The sequence below is a fragment of the Thunnus maccoyii genome, chromosome 8 (assembly GCF_910596095.1).
Source record: "Thunnus maccoyii chromosome 8, fThuMac1.1, whole genome shotgun sequence".
NCBI lineage: Eukaryota > Metazoa > Chordata > Actinopteri > Scombriformes > Scombridae > Thunnus > Thunnus maccoyii.
Genome location: NC_056540.1, coordinates 14,805,441 through 14,828,405, shown reverse-complemented (window position 1 = coordinate 14,828,405; position 22,965 = coordinate 14,805,441). Strand labels below are relative to the sequence as shown.

At 42.4% G+C, this 22,965-nt stretch overlaps 1 protein-coding gene across 3 annotated transcripts in view; it reads left to right on the top strand.

Moving 5' to 3' along the window:
* The first annotated feature begins 3,774 nt into the window (after positions 1–3,774).
* The window catches only part of LOC121901987 (A disintegrin and metalloproteinase with thrombospondin motifs 2-like), a 113,631-nt gene continuing 94,440 nt past the window's right edge, over positions 3,775–22,965 (top strand). Inside the window, exons 1-2 of one of the 3 annotated variants that reach the window (XM_042419120.1) lie at positions 3,775–3,833; positions 7,517–7,941. In XM_042419120.1, coding sequence (XP_042275054.1) covers positions 7,561–7,941 — 381 coding nt within the window. In that variant the 5' untranslated portion in view covers positions 3,775–3,833; positions 7,517–7,560. Of the gene's footprint in view, positions 3,834–4,682; positions 5,031–5,456; positions 5,756–7,516; positions 7,942–22,965 lie in introns of those variants that run through there. The other 2 variants (XM_042419119.1, XM_042419118.1) reach the window with 2 other exon arrangements.

Here is a 22,965-nt window from a genome sequence, read left to right as displayed (position 1 = left end):
AAATGATTTTTTCTGTTAGGCAATCAGAGGTAATTATAATAAATGAATAGTACAGTAAGTGTGTGTGGGTTATATTTTTGCTCTGTGTTGTTGCTGCATACTATAGTGCACAAAGTTTTTTTAAGAATTTGCTTGAACGCCACTATACAGCGGTGACTCTAATTCATAAAACTCAAGGATAACCACTTGAGGCAATCAGCGATTATGACCATTTGTAATTAGAATCTATATTACCACATACAGCGCTGAAACAGTGCAACACGTCGAGAACACAACAGATTTTCTCCACTTGTCTCGTCTGACCATGTAGCTCTATTTCTCCACTCACAATCTGTTTGCACATGCACAAGCAATGGACATCTGAACACCCACCTCCCAGACAAACGCACAAACACACGCCTGCACACACACACACACAAAACTCCACCCTGCAAAACATAGCTATAATAACCTGCACTAACACATGAGTTTGTGTGTGTCTGTTTGTCTGGGAAGAGGGATATTACTGTCTGTCTCTCCCTTGCTCCTTCCAAGTGCACTTTTCAAGGTAGAGGGCTTGGTATCTCCATGGCAACAGCAAAGCGACCAGGAACGGTGGGAGGGAGGAGGTGGTGGGCGTTGAGAACGGAGGAGAGGGGAGGGGAGGGGGGTGGTAGGGGAGTGGTGCAACAGGGCGGAGGGGGTATCCTCTGGTCACAGATAGGCATGCTGGGTACATAGACTTGGGAACACTGACATTTTCGTGTGTTGTGTCGTGACTGGAGGCAAGAAGGGTGTGGCTTTCTTTCAGAGGTGTGTGTGTGTGTGTGTGTGTGTGCATCTGTGGCATTGTCTGTCTGTCTGAGGGTCTGTGTGTTCCCAAACAGCCTCTTAGAGATCTATGCACCGAGAGCCCAGGTGTGATCTCGATGCTTGGTGAAAGATGACCTCTCACTGTACAACACACACACACACACACACACACACATTCTCTCTCTCTCAGTGGAGGGTCAGTGTCTGTGTTTGTATAGCAGAGACCTCCAGGTATTATTGGACTGTGTTTACATGTGCATGTGTCTACAGTGGCCCAGATATGTCCACCCCTGTAAATTTTTCTCCTCTTTCAGTCTACCGCTCTCTCTTTTGACCTTTACTCTCCTCTGGTTACTTTTGCCTGCCTCTCCATCTTTGTTGAACACCTAGTTCTCCTTTTTTTCCCAAGACAGACACTCTTTTTCGATCCCTTTCAATCTGAATTTTTGTAACTTTCACTACAGGTGCTAATGCATTCATAGCCAACTGTCAACTGTATTAGTCACAGAAACAAGATTAAACTGCTGTAAGTTGAAAGAATTTAAGAAATAAGATGACTGCCTTCAGTATGACTTCACACCTCTGTGGATGCTGGCATACAAGTCCTGAATAGCGCACAGTAAAATAGCGGATACTGCTTCAACAAAGAGGGTGGTGAAAATGTATTCAGTCTGCTCTCCAGAGCTTCCTGTAAAAGTTCAATGATGATGTGGCAATTGAGGAGTCCCTGGAGTTTCCACTTTTCCTGGAGTTCATGAAACCACTCCTAATTAGGGCCCATGGCCATCACAGAATATAAGAAAATCAAGAGGAGTCAGTGATGCCCGACAAGGTGAACCAACAGACTAGAACAAATCAATCAATTATAGGTTTCTGAGAGACAATTTAAAGCCTTAGATTTGTGAGCTTGAGGCAAGTTTACAAAACTATAAAAGAGTAAATCCTGTCAATCAATGCAGACAGACACCAAAACATGCTTCTCTTGAAATCTTAATATGTTCTTCATTGGTTTAACAGAATGTATTGAGAGAAGCTGATGTGGGTTTTCCCAATCACTGCAATACATACTCTTTTCTTGGAGCCAGCTTCCAGTGGCCATTAAAAGAACTACAGGCACCTTAGAATTGCCTTTGGTGTTGGTGATCAGTCATTGTGGTTATGACTAAAATCCAACCTAATGTCACAAGATGGCTGTCTGTATACTTACAGATCCACCCCCATGTTTAACAGTTGGCAGCACAAATTGTAGCTTAAATACATTCCTTGGTTTTCTACACTTAAACCCATGTGGTTGTAGAAAACTGTAAAAAAGTATTACTGCATCACAACATGTGTTTTTGTTTTGTTTTGAGGCTTCCATAAATTGAACCAGTTTTAATGATGTATATGGCTTTAGGGATTCCCTACAAACCATAAACCACTGTCATTCAAAAGCAGCAGCTGATTTACTGTGATGTATGTACATATGAACATGCAGCATTACAGAGAAACTTGCTCCATATAACTCACTTTTTTGGAGTTGCTATTGTTTGATAGCTTGCTTGTCAGTTAAAGAATAGTTACTGTATGTTACAGTGTACTATATCTGCCGCCCAGCACAGTGGTGAACAATGGAACAAAAATCAAGTGTTATGACACTAAATAAGGTGATTAAATCAGTGTATATTTATATTTACTGAGGTAAGCAGGTACAAAACATCATGAAGATGCATATAAAGTGCTTCACTATGTAGCTTATAAATTTTGGAATAGTGGAACAATGAAGAAAACCGAAAAACAGGACAAGGTCACATCAGGAAATACATTTGAAAATTCTAATCTCATAAATCGGACCCCTCTAACTTTAACTTTGTGTTTGGCCTTTTGTAAAATGTGAAGAGTGGATTAACCTTTGCAGCTCAAATGTATCAATGTTGCCTAAACACATTATACAGTATGTCCTTATAGCTACACAAAACATCAAATAGTTGCTGAAATCACAATAGTTCAGATACCAGGATGGATGATACATTTCCATATTATGCAAATGAAACTAAAAAGACCATTTAAATAATACAATCAACCACAAATACTATATTTTGAACTTGAACTTGAATTATTTGGAACATTTCCAAAGAACCAAGCCATTTAAACAGGAAATAAAGATGATACAATTCAAGCTAGAACAGGGAAACAACAGCTATAATTTAGTTAATGTCATAATAGTTAATGACAACAACTTTGAGTTGCTTATAGCTTTACTTTAATATTTAGGTAACATTTACTACAATCTGCCTCCAGGTTGCAAGTAAGCTAGACTTTACTAAGCTGACTTAACTTTGCAGAGACATTAGCTAATCCAGTTAGAAAGTTTACATCACCTGGCCTCTGCTGACTGTCTCTGAATAAGTGAAAGGGAACAGATAGGTTGTTGGAGGAGTCTTAGTCATTAAAGTTACTACAAGTACTTTCATTTTATGTTTATTTTAGAGGTCCCTGTGGACAAAAGCGGTAGTGTTTTCCTTGAATGAAGACTGCATTTCCCATGAGCACCACCGCCTCATTTTGTAAAATTTTGGCTTGTCAGTGCATTCATTTTGGAAGTGAGTGAAAGAAAAAGACACTTAATTTTGATAATATTTTTCTTCTTTAAACACAGCTGTTTGCAGGATGCATAGCGATGTGGTAATTTATCTATTCATGGCTATGTAAGATTAATAATTGTAATATGATGGTGAAGCAAAGTTTTTGTTTTAGTACTGTTCATACATCTAGGTTACATGTAAGGCTGCATGTATACCAAGTCTGGTAATGCGGCACCCTCTCACAGGGTTGTGTGGAGGTGTGGGCGTGTTTATTTGTGCTTTAGAACGTAACCGCTGTGAAACAATCAGTTTGCTTATGTAGGTCATATAGAGGCATCATGAGACTGTTTCATAACCAGTTAAAAGTTCCTTGTAGTAACACGAAACACCACTTAGCTCTTAGTTTATCCAACTGACTCCTCCTTGGCTGCAAAGGGACGTTAGATGACTTGAATAGGGGCACCAAAGCTGTAAACAGTAGGTGGACTAACACTTGGATTTGTAGTGTGATGTATTTATGACATATAGGAGTTGAAAATCAGACCAGAAGGAGCAATGTTGAAAGAGAATTTTATAAGCCAATATAAACTGGCTTTCAACCACTTATGTTTTGAGCAAAAATATACTTTTTGCATGTTAAAAAAATCCTTAAAATGCATACTAATGCTCTTGCAAAAGGGATATGAACAAAATGTTATGCAGGTCTCTGAAGCTTGGGAACTGTTAGTTATAGGATGAAAAACAAAAAAAGGTTAATTTTTATGCAGAAATCAAACTCTTCAAATATACATAAATATACCTGTAATTCATACCACAAGTATTTTACTCTTACTGTACTACTGTTTGGTATCAGGGGCTGTTGTCTCCTCATCTAGCTGTCAGTGAGCTTTACCAATGTTCCATGACCACGTTATGATGTCATAGAGCTTTATGATGTCATAGGTCACTCATGACCACTGTGCTGATGCTGTTCATTACTGTTTGGCATAACGGTGATGACTTTTTGAGAATACAGCTGCCATCTTTTACAGATTTTGTAACCGGTGTACCTGCAAACAGACACTATTTTGCTTCTTTTGAACTCTTCGTGTTGCTTTGAAATTCTGGGCATAAAAGCAAAAAATCAAGTGAAACCAAAGACTATAAATAAATTGAGACCTTTTTTGATGTTGACACACTGCTAATTAGCACTCAACAGATTCACCTTAATAGCTGATGTTGGTGTATCTTCAAAGAATCATTTGTCTGTTGTTTTTTTCTATTACTTTGTACATGTTTTCTTAGAAAGAAAAAAGTACCCCCAAAAATGTGTTTTCTCAAAATTTAATTGGTTTTGTTTATGCTGCTCAATAGTGTTTAATATAAGATTAGTGGTCAAGAAGGGTAAATGATGTGCTAAATGAGGGCAATGCAGGTTAGGGCTAGTAAGACTTCTCTTTTTTTCTGTCTGTAAATTGGACCCTTGGGTCCTGCGAATCTGGGTGCGTTTCCGCCAGTGAGCCACACGGGGCGCTGCTGCACACCCAACCCAGGACGCTTGACGGGATATTCAAAGTTTATGCAAGCCATGCAGCTTGTGGGGAGACGCGGAGGAGAGACTTGAAACAGTAGTTATGATAACAGAAAGAGCTTCCAAGTTGCAAAAATTACTTTTGGGCGGGCCACACACTGGAGGTGTGATAAAACATCTTGCTCGTTAATTTCACTGCATTTGTTGTCGATGCGAGCTGTCTTTCTGTCTGTCTGTCAGTCAGTCAGTCAGCCAGCGCTCCCTGAAATATCCTCTCATCTCTAACAGTGGAGACACATGGAGAGTGTGTGGGCGCCCGGTGCCCGGTGTGTGTGTTAGGTGTGTGTGTGTGTGTGTGTGTGTGTGTGTGTGTGTGTGTGTGTGTGTGTGTGTGTGTAGAGTCGGGGAGTTGTCAGAGCACTAAGAGAAAGAGTGGGGGAGCACGCACTATGCGAGAGAGGAGTTGAGAGAAAGAGAAAGACAGAGAGGAAGAGAGTTGAGTGAGAGTGTGTGTGAGTGGGAGAGAGAGAGAGAAAGAGAGAGAGAGAGTGAGAGAGAGAGAAAGAGAGAGAGAGAGAGTGAGAGAGAGAGAAAGAGAGAGAGAGAGAGAGAGAGACCTCGGCAGAGAGGAAGAGAGAGAGAGAGAGGGGAGGAGAGCTCCGTCTCTCCGGTGCACTTGGCAGTCTAGTTGCGGGCTGCTGTGCTGTTGCTATCGTGGCGTGGCTGGTCGCGCCAGGCGGGGAACTTCACCACACTGGAGCCCGGAGTCCCACTCTCTCACCTGCGCAGTTCGGAGCTGCCATGGGTCTCTCGCCTGGATTTACTGTCCTAATTATTCTACCGGCCTTTCTGCTGCACACCAGCGGCCTTTACATCGCCAGTAGCGTTGGTACGTACAGTACAGTTAAACGTGGTCAGTGTTTATGTTGTTCTCCGTATCTGCTGATCTCCTATCAGCAGGGCTACACTGGGCTCCTCAGGCGCTCTCTGGAAGTCTGGAGCTCAGCGTAGCGGCAAAGCACTGCCCGGTTTCTCCTGCTTGCGCTTCATTTGTGGCATGCTTTGGCAGTTTTTGCAAACAACATTGCAGGACGCATTTGAAACTTCTGTGTGTCCTGCTGTGGTGCTTGCAGAGACTTTCCGGAGGTCCCTCAGCGGTGCAAGCAGTTGTGATTTTGCTTTCTCCTTTCCAGGGGATGATAGTATCTGGGGTGTAAGGGGCCATCTGATGCGCCGGTTTACTGTCGGATTTTGCAGAGAAGTAGCTCAACATTATCTGATTCGGCCGCTGTCGCATCTATCGATCTGTCACAGGACACTGGAGTCGGATGTCAGCTTATTGATCACACTATTATCAAATCATTCCTCCAACATGGGGGTTGAGAATATTAACAGAGTCTGTTTGGTTTTGTCAGTCAGTAAACTTTAGAAATGAGATATGATACATGGACAACCAAATAATAATGTTTATAATAACAAGGGCACCTGAGGACCACATAAGATAAGGTGACAGCATAACTCTGACCCTGTGATGGCATTGACAGCATTAAGTGGCCTTGGTTCAGAGTGTGTGTGTGTGTGTGTGTGTGTATGTATGTGTGTGTGTGTGTGTGTTGGGGGGGTGGGGGGGTGGGAGCATCCCTCAGGTCGCCTCCAAAATGCACCTGCATGTCACTTTCACATGGAAGCAGAAAAATGTTGCTGAATCCAAGAAAATGTCAGAAGCATGAAATGTGACTGTTAAACTGAGATGTGTATCTTTTACCAACAGTGCAGCAATTATCGCGTAGTTAAGCTACAGTAATGATGATGAATGATGATTTGGTTGATGGTGATGATGGCAATAGGATAAATGATTACTAAATGCATTCCATTGGATTTTTTTTTTCAGTCGATGTCGAGGTTATAGATTTTTTTTTTTCTTGGATCGAGCAGCCTGACAGTGAGAAAACAGCGTGAGAAAGCCGCAATTAGCACCTTGATCTTGTACTGGCTTTCCTGTTGACGGTGGAAGGGCACAGAAGGTGTCAGGAGCGCAGCGCGCACTGCTGAGGCTGCCGTTTCCAAAACGCGCACTGCTGTGCTCCGGGGTCGCCTCTGGGTTCATGGGTGGGGCTGTGCGTGTGTGTGTGTGTGTGTGTGTGTGCGAACGTGCGTGTGAGTGTGTGTGTGTGTGTGTATGTGTGTGTGTGTGTGTGTGTGTGTGTGTGTGTGTGTGTCTGTATGTGTGTGTGTGTGTGTGTGTGTGAAAGGTTTATGCTTTTATTTCTTTTATTTATTATTGTGCTCCATGTGACGCAACTAGGAATAAGGAATCAATAATTCCATGACATACTTGACATTTCTCTAATCCCTTCTTTTTCCTCCTATCTCTTTTTTCCATTCTTCTCCGGTATTCACCTCCTACACATGACTCCCCATTTTCTCCACTGTTTATACCTCATACTTCTCCCATGACGTGTCCTCCTCTCCATCCTGTGTCCCCCTCCCCCACCCCCCAAACTCTAATGTTCTTTTTTTCACACCATTTTCCACATTTGCATCATAACATTTTTCTCCCCAAATAACAATCTTTCTTCCTCTCTCACCTGCTCCTACCTCATCCTCTCCTCTCTCCTCTCTCCTCACACCCCAACTGTCCTGCTCTCAGACTCCCTGCAGCATGTCCTGGGGGAGTATGGACTGGTGAGGCCGATGAGTGTGGACGCAGAGGGCCGCTTCCTGTCACACGTCGTCTCGGCTGGCCGTGTGGCAGGAGGGCAGCCCCGTAGGCGCCAGAGGAGGGAGGTAGGAGTTGGCAATGATGAGTGGGAAGGACCAAGAGGAGTCGAGGAGGACCAAGAGCCGGTGGCCCGTCAGGAAAGGCTTTACTACAACGTCACCGTCTTCGGCCGGGAGTACCACCTGCGCCTGCGCCACAATGCCAGGCTGGTGGCCCCCGGAGCCAAGATGGAGTGGCGTGATGACAGCGACAGCACCCGGCACTCTGAGCCGCTGCACGATGAATGCTTGTACGTGGGTGACATCACAGACACACCAGGAGCCACTGTGGCAATCAGCAACTGTGACGGCCTGGTGAGTGGACAACCTGTGTTACCTGTGCCTTGCTTTTGTCTTTCTGTCTTCTTTAGTGTTTGTTCTCTGAGCTTACTGCAAAGGTGTCTGTGGACAGAGGGACATGAAGGGACACAAGGGAGCAGATGATGCATGTCTGAGTCTTTAGAGGAAAAAAACTGACAAAAAGATATAATGAAATAGCAAACGCAAGACATTTTTTGCCCCTTGACCCTATCATTGTCTCTGGTGAGTCTTTCTGGTTGACCCCAGAGCTGCACTGCTGTTCTCCCTGTTGTCCTCTAAACCGGTTGTAACACCAGGCCTGCCATGAGAAATACCTGAGTCATGTTTTCATCCCTCTGTTCTCTGCCCCTTTTAGTGTACTCATGTAGAAGGGGGAGGGATTATTAAAGGAATACACTGATGCTTCACAGATAACCTTAGCATTTATGACTATATAGACACAACGCTTTTGGAATAACATTTAACTGGCTCACACTGCTCACAACACAGAGATACAGAAGCAGTGCACAAGTAGTACAATAGAATTTGAATTGAAACAGCCATCATAAAATAGTTTTAACAGTAGCTCAAAGAGCTTGAATTGTGAATAATTTTAAATAGAGCTGACAATGAATAGAGGAAAAGAAAAAAAAAGAGATAGCAAGCAGTTCGTGAACGGCTGTCAGCAAGGGAGAAAAGTGAGATGTAGACAGAAGAGTGTGCACAGGAACTGCTGAGATGAGAGGATGCAGAAAGATGGAAAATAGTGTCCAAGGAAGAGGTGGAGGGATGAGACTCAGGGCAGCGGAAAAAAAGGCGAGTAAAACAGCCATAAAAATGGGCAAAGAACGTGTACAGGGAATGATGGGATTGGGGGGAGGAATTCCCCTCATTAGGAGAATGTTCATTAGTCAGCCAGATCAGCCCACCACTGGAGCTGAGTAGCAGCAACTGGATCCGTTTAGGGTTGAGGACACTGGGGACTGAGCGAGCTGCCGAGAGAGCAGGCAGGGAGCCAGGACAGCACAGGCCTGACATGCCCATTTAGCACGACACCAGCCAGCGGCAACTGACTGCTGCTGCTGCTCGCTCCGGCCTGTCATTCCAGCGCCTACTGGCAATTGTTACGAAAGTCTACTATCAAAGTATAGTTGGGTATGGATAACAGATGACCGGTCGACACTGGCCGTTGGTTTGTGGAGTCGCTGACTTCACTGCCGAGCAGGCCAGGTTTTTAAAGGATAGGTTGATGTTTTCAAGTCTGTCTCACGTAACGGTACTTACATACTCCCTATTGGCTGTTAAAATATCATATTAACATCATATGAGCTTGTGCTACAGTTAAGAATGCATTTCTGTAGATAACTATGGATTTTGCCCCCCATCTCTTACACTGACGTTGCTTTAGGAAGGGATGCGACCAAAAACTGTTTCACTGTACATGTGGGCATGAGAGCATCGTTTATGTAATGTTTTCTTTCAGAATGAGCCTTTTTTTGAATTGCTGAGACACATGTATCAATAATATGTCAAGTTATCTTACTCCACCAGTGGCAGGCTGTGTATTTTACACCTAGGCCTTCAGTGCTATCCTCCCGCAATTAAACCACCTTTGAATAACCTCACTATGACACAAAGGCTATAAGCCATTGTCATTTGACGATCTAAAGCAAGCAATAATCAATAGTAAAGATACATAGAAATCCATCAAACTTACCAAACCTGCTCATCATTTGAAGACAAAGTCCATCCTCTTTTTTTTCTTTATAAAGAGTTTAATGACATGGTTGTAGTAGCTAAATTGGTATGTTTCAGTTCCAGTAAAATGTCTCGAAAAAGGTTTTGCCAGTAAATCTGCCACCAAATCCATTTCTTCTCCTCCTTCAGCCATTGTGTTTAAAAACAACAGAGCTAAGTAAAAACCTGAACAAAAAAAAGGAAAGCGCTACATCTAAAAATCTGAACATCACAAAAGAAAGTTTAAATAAATTAGATAGTACTGGCTAGTTTTACTTTGTTTAAGCCAGGCTGACGATGAAAAATGCTGACATAGGCAAGCTAGAAGGCTCTGGAGTCTCAAAGAATACGCCCAACATGACAAACCGGAAATCTGATTGGTAAAAGAATATGACAATCAACAACATTGTCCCCATTTGCTTTAAGAGCAGAGGGATTCACTCGAAACACTGAAGGCCTTTGGGTAGATTTTTCACCCGGAGACAGCACAGGGGAGAAATCTGATTGGATAAAAGCTCTAATTTATATGAGCTGCACTGGAAGCAGTGCATTTGATAGAGAGAGTAGCATTGAAATGACATTAATAGACTGATGGGAACAAACTTTGTAAAATACATATAGCATTGATGATGTATATTAAATTATAAAAATATAATTTTCTGATTCTGACAGTCTCTAGGCCAGCAGAGAAGGCTTTGCTGGCCATAATGGCTCACCACTGTACTTTACTCATTTGATCTCCTAAATATGTACAATAATACAATAATGTTTTTGTTAAAATTAACATTTTTTGGTCCTTTCAATGAAAAATTATAAAAGATATCATCAATATTCACACAGAATGGTCAAAATAAAAAAGAAAGAAAAAACCCTTTTAATCATCACATTAGTGCTGTCCACTTGTATTTAATTGGTTTCTCCCCGCCCCTGAACAACTCATGTCATTACTTATCAATTCTTACAACCTTCTTAGGCATGCCAAGAAACACAGCCAAGCTCTGTCAAGCTCTGCCCATATCTGCCTTTTTAAACCCTGCAGAGCCACGTAGCCATGCTCTGCCCTGCTGAGCCCACTTCCTCAGTGACCCAGACACCTGGTTAGAGCCTCTCTGCCCCGTGTTGCCATTCACAGCCAAGAACCTCTTTCTGGCTATGATCCAGGGCGTGTGACAAGGGGAAGAAAGGAGAGAGCCAAAAGCCGAAAAACAAAAAAATAAATAAAAATAATAAAGAGGCAGAGGACGGGAAACTGAGGAGGGCAAGGGGTATAGATTTCAAGAAGTAACAAATGACCAGAATAAATAAGAAAGGAAGAGAGAGAGCACAGGGAAAAAAGAAAAATCTTTGAATGGACAAATGACCTTTGGAGGGAATTGGATTTCTGTGAACAGAGGCTGTGATCAGCTGGTCAGTTCTCTGGATGGTTGAGAGGAGGCAGCACACTGTACAGTATGAGAACTGGGGAGTGTGTCTGTGTGTGTGTGTGTGTGTGTGTTTTAGTGCTAGATCGGTGTGGGGCAAAATGAAATTAAACTGCAGCTGGGGTACACACACACACACACACATACACACACGCCACGCTTGTTTTCTGTGAGTGTGCAGAAACGGGGACTGCTTGAATCAAAGAAAAGAAAAACTTATAAGCTCAGGAGGTTTCCACTGCATGCATGAATGTTGTTGTGTACAGTATTTGTGTGTCTGCGAGCAGTTTTTTGTGCATATGAATTAGAGTAGAATGTTTTCTTTTGGGTTCAGGATTGTTACTTCTTGGGAATATGCTACTTATTTACCTGGAAAACCACAATTTCTTGGTTCCCGTTTTGATTTTAAAAGGCAGAATTTGCAAATAATAAATCAGAAAAGGGTGTATGTTTAATTGTTTTGTTGTCATTCTTTAATATTTGTCACTGTATGCAGATTATATGGATGCATTATACCGAGGAATAATCCATTGTATGCAGCAGTTTTGGAAAGTATTTTGTTGTTGTAGTGGTTGGTTTTGTTTTTTGCATGTCAGATGAAGCCCCTTTTCTTTGCTTAACTTTTCTGTAGTTTACAGATTTTGTAGTCTGTGTATGCTGTTCCATTCACCTCTATTCTAACAAAATTCTGCCATACAGGTGAGCCATCATTTTGGCATTGAAGGAAATTGAAAAACAGCAGCACGATCAAAAGTTGAGCCAGTTATATTACTGTAATAACTGCTTTTTGATGTTGTACTTCAGTATCCATTTCAGTATCTTAAGGTGGTATTCAGCACACACATACCGGTAAGCACACAGGCTCAGTCACAAACATGGTAACAATTCTGGGATCCTGCAGGCATTTTTGGCTAAAGAGAGTGGATTAAGATAAATCCTGGTAAATACTGGGACTTTAAGTCTAGGACTTCAACACTGTGTGAAGGTACATGTGCATGTGTGCACATTTAGGCTCAAACAAACTACTATTTGCATTATCAATTACTCTGCCGATTATTATTTTTTGATTAATCAATTGTTTGGTCTATAAAATGCCAGAAACAAGTGAAAATGACCACTACAATCTCCTAAAGCCCAATCTGATGTCTTTAAATAGCTTGCTTTTGTTTGATTGTCTTTCAAACACCAAAATTATTCATTTACTGTCACATAAGAAAAGAAAAACAGCAAGTTGTCTCACTTAAGAAGCAAGAACAAGGGAATGTTTGGTATTTTTACTTGAAAAATGACGATTAATTGATTGCCATAATTGTTTCTAATGAATTTTCTGTTGATTACCTGTATGTGTTTGAACCTCTGGCCCCGTTGTGACCTTTCATTCAGCCTCACATGCAGTATTTGTTCAGAGATGAGGAGGCTTTTAGCTGTGTTGGCCTGATTTTGTGTGCATGTGGGTTTGAGGTCAGGTGCATTCATGTGTGTGTGTCTTTTTGGGATCTTATGTGGAATGTTGAGTGTCAGCAGAGCTCTTGCTTTTCCTCTTGTCCAGAAGAGACAGAGAGACATGGTGATGTGAGACCAGGAATTACTGGCATTTTGAGAAATGATTCTGTCATTGTGAGACACTGAAGTAGTTAAGTGGGGACTGTCATATTGAAACACAGTGTGCTTACTCTCTAAATCCTCTGCCAGAGGCTGGAAATTAATTATTTTTTATCATGTAAATAGTTGCCACATGTCTTTTTTGTGGTTTTCTTTTGGTTCTCATGAAAGTTGGTTATGAGTCCTGTTTAGCAGAGCACAGTCGAGCTTTAACAGGGTGAAATGGTCTTATTTTCTAAGTAGACCAGAAATTCTGTCGCAAATGATTAGTATTATGTGACCAGTTCTAACACTTCAAATGCTCAGCGTGCACTAATGTGACCCAGCAAAAGGTAAAAAAAGGAGACACTGGGAGAGAAAAATCAGAAAAATGCAACAAGTAAAGCAGAAAGTATGGATAGAAGGTTACAGAGTACGACTTTTAAACCAATCTATAAACAGATACAAGTACAGCCTTAATGTCATAGCTGTGAAGCAAAACATGTCATGGCGGACAGATAATGTTTAATTCAATTCAATTTCTGTAATGGAAACAACATATCGTTATTAATAATCCTAATTATTTGCCGTATACTTTACTTTGCCAGTCATAGCTGACACACACACTTGTCGTACTGCTACACATCCAGACATCTATCTCTATTGTGAGACTTCAAGTCTTCCAGATGGGCCACCGCACCCGGGATAATCAGTGGGTTCTGACAAATGGTAGGGCAGCTTCAGGTTACTGTGGGAACAGAGGGTCACACAGGTCTACGGAGCCAATAGGCGTGCATGCAGGCCAGAAATGAGATCCAGCTGGGTGAGAAGTGATCTTCATGTTTGTAACAGAGGAAGTGTACTACCTGTCATCTTGGGGGTTTACTCCTAAAATCCAGGTGGGTGCACACCTGGATGACAAGACACGTGTTTCTACAGTTGTGATGTACATACACAGCACACCTTCACACACACACACACACACACTAAACACACTGCACACCTTTGCTTAAGTGGGAATCAGGTGCTCCAGCACACGTGATCACACCTACAGCATGGACAGATGCTCAGACCCGTGACGGGGGACAGACAGCAGCGAAAAGCAAAGTCCCCTTGAACCATCATTTCCTCGCTGCATGAGAAAAACCTCTGCACACATTTCTCTCATTGTCTCCGCCCCTCGCTTCTCTCGTTCCTTTTCCTCGCTCTCTCTGTCTCGTGTGTCTTGGCCAGCAGCGGTAGCAGCAAGCAGGAGAGCGCTCCTAATGATGGTATTAAAAGAGTCAGGAAAATGACAGAGAAAGAGAAAGAAAAAGAATGTGGCAGACAGCTTTTTGCTCCCCAACACCCACAGATTCAGAGCTCCGGCAAAAAAAAAAAAAAGAAAGACAGCAAGAGACAGTGTTCCTTTAGTGAGCAGTCTTTGTCTGTTTTTAGCAACAGCTCTGCTTCCAAGCATTGATCAGACTAGTGGTATTGAGGGTTAAGGGTCTTGCCCGCTGTCTATATCGAAAAAAGTTGAAAGCTAAGGATCTAGATCTCAGAATATATTTTATGCCCGCTTTTTGTATAGTATGGGCATCATCATTTGTTGGCATCAGTTGGCGGATAATTAGCCCATGATCTTGTGCAGGTGTTGCCCTTTGTATATTCTGATATATTTATGTGTGCTTCCGTCTGTTCATGTGTGTTATTAGTGCACAGCAGGAATGCTGGAAGGCAGTGGTGTTATTTTGGTACTTTCATTGAAAAGACTCAGACATCAACAGCGAGGAGAAATGCCATAGCATTGACAGGTGTTTTATTTATTTTTTCCTGTGGGCGGGTGCTTGGAGATGGCACATTCTTTGCAAATACTATAAAAATAATCTTAAGCATATATCAGGGTTATAATACTATTTCAATGTAATGATGTTATGACTATAATAACACTAAAAATCGAAAGGTTGTAAAGTTACCCAAAATTACAAAGGTACTTACACACACACACACACACACACACACACACACTCACATAGAGCCACTTCTGTGCCAGCAGAGGGCTTAATCATGTGAAAGTGTGTTGACAGAGGGGCAGGCCCATCACAATAATATCCCCAGAACTACACTAAATGCCAGAGACATGGACACTTGCGCCAGCCATGCCCCAGGAATACGCTCAGTCATTACCTCCGCATTAGGAGTCAATAGAGAAGGCAGCCCTGGGCTGAGCCAACCCATCCATCCATCCATCCACCCAGCCAGCCCGGCAGTTAAGCTTGGTCAGGCGTGGCAGCTCACTGGGCCCTACAGTGTGTTATTCCACCCCGGGTCACACGATAAGCAGCTCTCAACTGTAATCAGCTCAAATTGAAATGATGACATCAATTACAGCACAGCGCACAGCTGTTATTGACCCTAGCCCTCACTGACTGTGTAGGGTAGGCTGTGAGTAGAAAAAAAAAAAACAAGTGGAGGGGTGAGGGTGGAGGAGTGCTTGCAGGAACCGCAGGGCTGGAGGGAGGGCCGGGTGTGGAGAGGCCAGACTGCTGAGGCATGGTATGAATGGAGAGGCAGACAGTGAGAGAGAGAAACGTGTTCTCAGTATCTGATTGCAGGTTCCACCCTGCAGTGTAGCTCCACTCAAACACACAATTACTCAATCTAGAGCTATTATCAGACAGAGAGAGAAATAGAGGAACAGAGAGAGAGAGAGAGAGAGAGAGTCAGAGTGAGAGAGCTCGCCCATTCTGAGGAACGTTGCACAAAGCAAAGGAGTGCTTTTACCAGAGCTGTGATTACTGCCGCTCACTCAGTGCACTTAACCAGCCCCCTTGCCTCTCTTTCCTCTCACTCTCTGTCATTCACAGAGTGCTGGCTCAGAGCACACGGATTGTTTGAGTGGTTGAAATAACAGGGTTCGCCTGAGGAAATAGAGCAGTGGAACCCCAATGATTATAGGGAAACACCTCTGTGATGTCACGATTGCAGCAGGTTATTTTAGATGACACTAAAATGAGCAGAAAAATACTGGAGTGATGCAGCAGTGGATAGGTGCACTGTAACTGTGATGTCATAATGAAATGTGGATTTCCTGGAGTCTGAGATGTAACAGAGATTCCAAACTCAATGTTGCAATGACCAGTAAGAAGTGCTCTGTTTTGGCCTGTATTTGTACGGAAGGGTCCAACTGCAGACCTCGCATCTGGGCACCACAGGTCTGTGAGCCATTGGGAAGAGAGCAGGGTCCCCAGATGTGAGGTGCATCACTTCCTTTAGAGGTCTTTTTAAAAAGTTCTATTTTACTGGATTTTAAAATGTTAACATTTCTCTCTCTGCTCAAGAGAGTTAACATTTTCTTTTTCAGTTAAAAAAATCTAAATATTGTTTCTTGTTGTGCATTAGGTGTGAAAGAAATACTGTAGTAAATTACTGAAAAAATACAACCTGGTTGTCATTACATAAAGTTTACGTTAGTTTACGTTAGCCTGTTGGAGAAGCTAACGTTATAAAGCTATGTGAAAGAGACCGTTAATATAATATATCCACTGGAATGAAACTGAAATCATAAACCTCTTTTGTCGCTAGTGACAGTTTAGTGACTTATGTGTGCCTAAACTCATACTGCCTTCAAAATATATACATACAATATAGAAATTAAAAAACATTACTGTATGTTCCAGCATTTTCCCACTCAGGATAAAAATGTAACAATGCCATTACTTAATTGACAAACACAAAATCACTGTATTCAAAAAGCTTGTTAGCATACTTTTTCCACACCTTGCTAATGTTAAAATGCTAATGTTAGCTACAAATGTCTTTATAAAAGACTAAAGATGCATTTTATCTGTCCAGTAATACCTGAACATTTCACTCTTTGTGGCTTTCTTGGATTTTTTCTCACATGTAACACGGTATGTTTTACATGGAAGACACTGTTACCTTTTCATTCTGAGTGAAAATTAGTTAAATTTAGCCTAAAAGAAATAGTCTATTTGCTTTTATGCTTTTGTGGCAGAAAAGGAAGTGATGCACCTCACTTATGGGGACCCTGCTCTCTTCCCATTTGCTTCCAGACCTGCAGTCCCCAGACATGAGGTCTGCAGTTGGACACTCTTGAAAAGGATTGGGTTCAGTGAAATTAACATTAGTAAATAATTATCTTCCTGGCTAGTCACATTACTTATGCCATTTAAACAGATGGGCCATTCACTACAACACATGATGAAAATGACTCAAACTCCATCCATTATGTTGTCTGAGAGGTGCATAGTGGGCACAGTAGGGCATAAAAAATCCAAATGGGCAAAGCTCATTTTAAGGAGAAGACAAAAATGTAGAGCTCATAGCATGTCTTGTGCATTTCTAACAATTTAGTGTAACAATGAAGAGAGCAACTGTGATGTTGCAGGGGCGAAAATAGAATTAGCACATGCTCGTAATGAAATAAAAAAAGTAAAACAGAAAATAGAGCAGGCTTTGTTGGAGTTTTTTTCTTGCCTGCTGGAAAGCCGCTACCAGCACGCCTGTCAATCAGTCAATCAGTCAGCCAGCCGGTCTCATAGGCCACAGGGCTGTGCAGGAAACTGATGGATGCGATCCACATCAGCAGTTCTCCAGCTTCCAGGTCCCAGCAGCCTCCGTGGAGGATCTTGGAAACAGGAGGAGACATCCTCCCCGTGTTCCAGCGCCTTAACAAGCTTTCTGCCTGCCCACCCCTGGCTGACCCGGGCCCGTGTCTCCCGTGGCCAAGCTGTTTTACCTTCCAGCCATCACACAGGTGGCTTTGTACTCTTAAAGCTTCTGCTCGTCTGGAAGTTTTCACTGCATAAACCTCACAAACAAAACACAACATGAGAGAGAGAGAGGGAAAGTGGGGGGGGGGGGGGGGGGGGGGGGGGGGGGGGGGGGCGAGGGTAGGTGAAGGGAAACGACAGTAACACAAAGGGGGAGGGAGGCAGAGCGCAGTGGAATCTTAATGTACCCAAACCTTAACAAGAACAACAGCCACATCATAACCGTCACCACCTGCTCAGTGCTCAGTCAGGAGAGATGGAGTATAGAAAGAGAGAGGAGGAGGGGAGGAGGAGACACTCTTCTTGATTAGCATGAAGAATTTCGCTTTTTATTGTCTCTTTCTCCGAGCTAAGGTCACTTGCCTGCTTCCAGGAGCTTAGACTTCTCCCGACTGATCATGGATTTTTTATGTTTGCCAGTCACTTTCACTGCATGAGTGCACACTTGAACCCCCCACACTCTAAAAATATGAGTGCATTTTGTCCTAGCCTGATCTAATTAGTTGTATTTGTTCTTCTTCTGGGTTGAATTGTTTAGCTGTCTCATTTGTGTTTTCTGCTTGCATAATGGAGTGTCTGTCTGTCTGCATACAGTATCTATGGTCGAAAATCAGTTTGCTCGGTGCAGCAGGCAGCTAAGCCGCAAGAATCGCACCTCATAACAGAAACTCACACCCTCCTCATCTTACTAAGGCTGCTGGTTTTTTGTTTTCTGCAATAGAGAAATAATCACTTTTTTCTCTCCCAGTGTATCATGTTTGGGGGGTTTTTGCTAGTGCACAAGGACCTCGGGAATTGTTAGTGTACCAGCATATGTAATATATTATATAATAATATATTGTATTCTAATAACTGACTCTGTGGGGGTTGGAGTGAAGCAGCAGAAACAAAGAAACACATCTAGCGCTTTGATCACTGTGACTGATCGTCTGCCAGTGTGTACAAGGAAAGCTTTGGATACTGCCATACAATTATATAATCTGTTTTCCAAGATCTAATGGAGACTTTGAGATGACCTTGTCCATGTATAGCTCCGTGTTAGATTGAGTTACTGTGTAGTTGGGCTTCCGAGATGTGTGCTGGATATATCCTCTGAATCAGGGACAGGGACCGATCACTTCATCAACACCCGCAGCAACACCAACAGGAATCAGGTTCAAACCTTTGCATCGCATCTGCTTTTCTGAAGTGTCCTTGAGCAGCTCAGAGCAGCTGCTTTGTAGCCAACCCTGACCCCTGACTTGCCTAGAAAGAAGAAAAAACCCCAGCAGGGATCTATAAAGCATCATGTTAATAGTGAGGCGTTTGCTGTCACCCTTTCTGTATGTTCATGTATTTGTTTGTGTAAGTGCTGTTGAAGGCTACACTGAGATGTAGATGGTTTATGTTAGGAGTGTGTGGTGGCATTTGTGTACAGTATGTGTGGCCTTAGTGTGTGCATTAAGTGCTCAGCTATTAAAACAGGAATGAAGGAGCAAAAGATGAATGATTAAAAAAAAAAAAAAAAAAAGTTCTGCTGTCAGACTTATTGCTTATGATTACTGTATGGCCGCAGCCAGTCACACACATACAGACACACACACGGCTCCTCTTACAGTGCGATGATTGACAGCATCACTTGGAACACAAAGGGAAATTATTTTTTTTTTCACACAAGCTAATCCTTTGCCTCTCTCTTTCACACACACTGACACTCAGACACAGACACACTGGGGAGAAGGGACTTATTGTCAGGTTGTGCTCTATCTCCACAGTTCATTTCTAATCCTCTTTCTCCCTTTCTCTACTTCCCCCTCCCCACTTTCATCGACTTCTACACATACCACCACCACCGCCGCCGCCGCCGCCACCACCACCCAAACTGTAGTCTAGTAGCTCTATCCCAAGCAGGCTGGGATCCACCACTCAAGTCCCTATTGTGGCCAAATCAGGGAGACTGGCAACATAGTGAGAGGGGAGGGAGACTGCTGGATGTGAGGCAGGCTAGATGAGGAATGAGATACAATTGAAATGAGACACACTGGAGAGGAGAGACTAATGGAGGAATAGGACAGAAGGGGATGTTCTTTTTCTCTTTGCTTTATGCTCTAGTTGTCCCTTGTTTCCTCTCCTCTCCTCTCCTCCTCTCCCAGCAGCAGGGTGTGTATGCTTGCAGGGCGGGTGTGGCTGCAGCTGACTCTGATGCGATGTGACAGGGCCCTCCTCTCTGTCCTTTTTGCTGCTGTGTGACAGCATGAAGCCGCCATCCACCTCCATCTCTTCTATTCTCAGTCCATCCAGTTTCATCTCTTCAGTTGGGAGAGGCAAAAAAAAAAAAACCAAAACCGAAAAAACACATTTCTGGGACTAGCTATGTACCCTTCGTCTCAAACTGTCTCTCTGTCTGTTTGCATGGAGATGTGTGTACCTTTCTCTGTGTCAAAGCTGTTTTTTCCAATTCAACTGAGCATGTAAAAGCACCATATTTGTGGCCAAAGCAAGCCATGACAATACAACAAAGAAGAAATAACATCTGCTCAATCACGAATCAAAGAAAATTCAATCAATCAATAAACATTGCAGATAAACACGAGTAATGATTGAACATGATTGGAAACTTGTATTTCATCTGATTTCAGAGGGCTTGCAGTTAGTGTGGCATACTCTCTTTACTCTTGGAGTTGCATGTCAGGTATTTTTGATCAAATTAACTCTAGAATTTTCAAGATGTTTTCCAAATATTTTGGCTGTGATTGCAGCACAGACAATTATTTGAGAGCAGGGTGACCTCCCAGTTCTGTTGCTGTGTCAGAACATGCTGATTCAGTCTCTTCAGGGTCAGTCACAATGGCCAGGCAGTCTTCCATTGTGTATAGTCTGCGTAAGACCTAGCATGTTCCTGTTCACTTTATTTTGTCATTTCTCGCTCAGTCCCAAATGTGTGACATGCATTCATTTTGTTTAAATTCAAAAAATACTGTTGGAGTAAGACATAATTTAAATTACTTACAGTCAAAATGATGTTTTTCTTCTTGTTGCTACAGTTGGATGTTTGAGCTTCACTGTGCAGAATGATGTATGTGCAGAGTTTGACACTAAAAGGCTGTTTTCACATTGAAAAAGGACAGTTTCTGAGTTTAAGGCACATACCTACAAGCATCATTTGTGACATCACTAATTTGGAGCCAGTTGATGGCCAGTATACAATTTACACAAGTGCAATGTGAAAACTTTAAGCCTCCAGTGCACACACACTGCATATTCATATGTTCTGGATTTTTAATGAGGTTGAAGGAGAAGGTGCCATTTTAAGGATTTTTAAAATGGTAACTGAACATTTTTTTTGTGGAAAAAGACATCAAACACAATTTATTATTCCTAACGGAGGATTTTTATGTGTCCTAAAACATGTCTGGAGAGATCATTAAGTAATTGTAGTTATAAAATCTTTTTTAGCTTAACTACTCAGTCTAAATGTGGACTTTTTTCTCCTGGAAAATCATTGCTTTTGTTTTATTCAAATCTAAAATCCAGTCCTGTCTGACTAAACTTTTTCAGGATAATTAGTCCCAATTTAGAGGTTGGTGAACAGTTGACCCGAGCAATCTGTAATCAATTTAACTGAGTCATGAGAAATATTGTAACCCATGTTATTTAAGGGCTTTGAAAACACGAAAAGATATTTTATAGAGCTGCTAACAAGCTCAGCAAGTGTTTCATAGTGTTATAGTATGACTCAACACAGTCAGCTCTAAAATTGTCGTTGCCTCCGAATGTTTCGTGGGATCCTGTATTAGTCACACCGTCTTCGTTGTACTGTAGTAGTGTTAGGGTTGTCACTTCTATGGGTTTCCCACCAAATTGCTCTAGTTGGAAAGCAAAGTAGTCCAACAATTCTTGCAAAAGAAGGTGATCCAATAATCACCAGTTGGAGATTTGTTTTTGCTGAGGCCCTTAAATTTTTCACTTGCTTAGGTCAGAAAATGTAAGAACAAGCAGCTTAGAAGTAGTTTGGTCAAGCGTGTGTCTTTCTCAATATACTTTCTCTCTCTTTCTATGTAATTTCACGGCATGTGTATGGAGGAGTGAAACTGTAGGTATAATCACCAATAGAAGTGTTAAAACAACTAACCAACCTCTAACCACATGCGTGTAATGTGTCTCGATGGGGCAAGAAGTCTAGAGCCTAACACAGAGAGAGAAAGGTGCTCAGATTAGGTCGATGTTTGGGACTGAAGCGCTCTGTGTCTGATGTGCTTTTTTTTTTGTTGTTTCTCTTACCTCCACTGACCATCCATCTTCATATCTCTTTTGCCCTCTCCACGTCTCTCTCCCTCCCTCCCACTACAGTGCATAGAGGTCATAGCCCCGGCTGAGCCACAAGCTGTTGTTGCCTTACACCGGCTACTCTACCTGCTAATATGACCGGCGAGCCCGGTTTATCACGTTACTCTCAGGCTCTTCGTGGGGGAAGATCACACAAACAGCGTTAATCTTTTAGTAGAAATGGATCGAAAGCTTCATCAAAAGCAGTAAAAGTAAATTTACAATTAGACAACCACACCTGGACTGGCATTTATACTTTGAAGGGGAAAATCTGACATTCTTGGTTGTTTTAACAGTGTGTTGATGAAATCTTCAGTGTTAAGTGATCACTGTTGTGGTGTTTTTGCATTCCACCCCCACAGATAAATGGTAATGAGTGTTGTGCTCCAAAATAGAGGTACAGAAGCACATTTTGTACAAAAAAGTAAATTTATTTATGGATGTATCATCCAGGCAAATAATGCGCTCCAGATGTTTGCATTTAGATCCACTACATAGCCTTTGATCCACCAAGAATTTGCACTAACTCAGACTGATCAAAATGAAGAGATGTGAATCTAGTGAATTAATATAATTGACTGAGTCACTTGGGATGCAAATGGATGGGGTGCAAAAGTGACTTACCAGAGGGGGAGGTGTAACTTTAATGCACTTGTACTGCCCTGGAGACAAGCTTTTATGCTCTGAAAGGTACAGTTCTTTTTCCTTTTTTCTCCAAAAGGGGAGGGTTGTGGTTTGTTCATTTTCTGTCAGTGAAGAGTGAATTTTGTTGGTGCTCGTCTTTTCTTTCTCTGTGTGGCAGTGGCACTTATTTCAAACCAACTGTGCCAGAGGTTTTATAACTGCAGTGTAAAAGCTTTCATGAACTGAATATAAGCAGCAGTAAAAATGGACAAGTATTTATATGAAAATGTCCGGGTTTTTCACTTTCAGTGAGTAAATGTTGCTCATCCATTTTTTAAACTGCTTTCGATTTTCCTGCAGAAATATGACAGCCAGGATCTTTGTTTGCTCGCCGTGTTTGTTTACGCCCGTTTCTCCTCAAATGCTGCCGGACATTGCTGCTGTCTTTTTGAGGCGGCTGTTTTCTGAAGCTCATCTCTCAGTGTCTACAGGAGAAGGGGGGGCGGGTGATGCGGGGGTTGGGGGGGGGGTAATTTGGTTAGGCGGAGGTAACTATGAGATATGGCAGAGAGGAAGGCAGGCTTTTTGACACA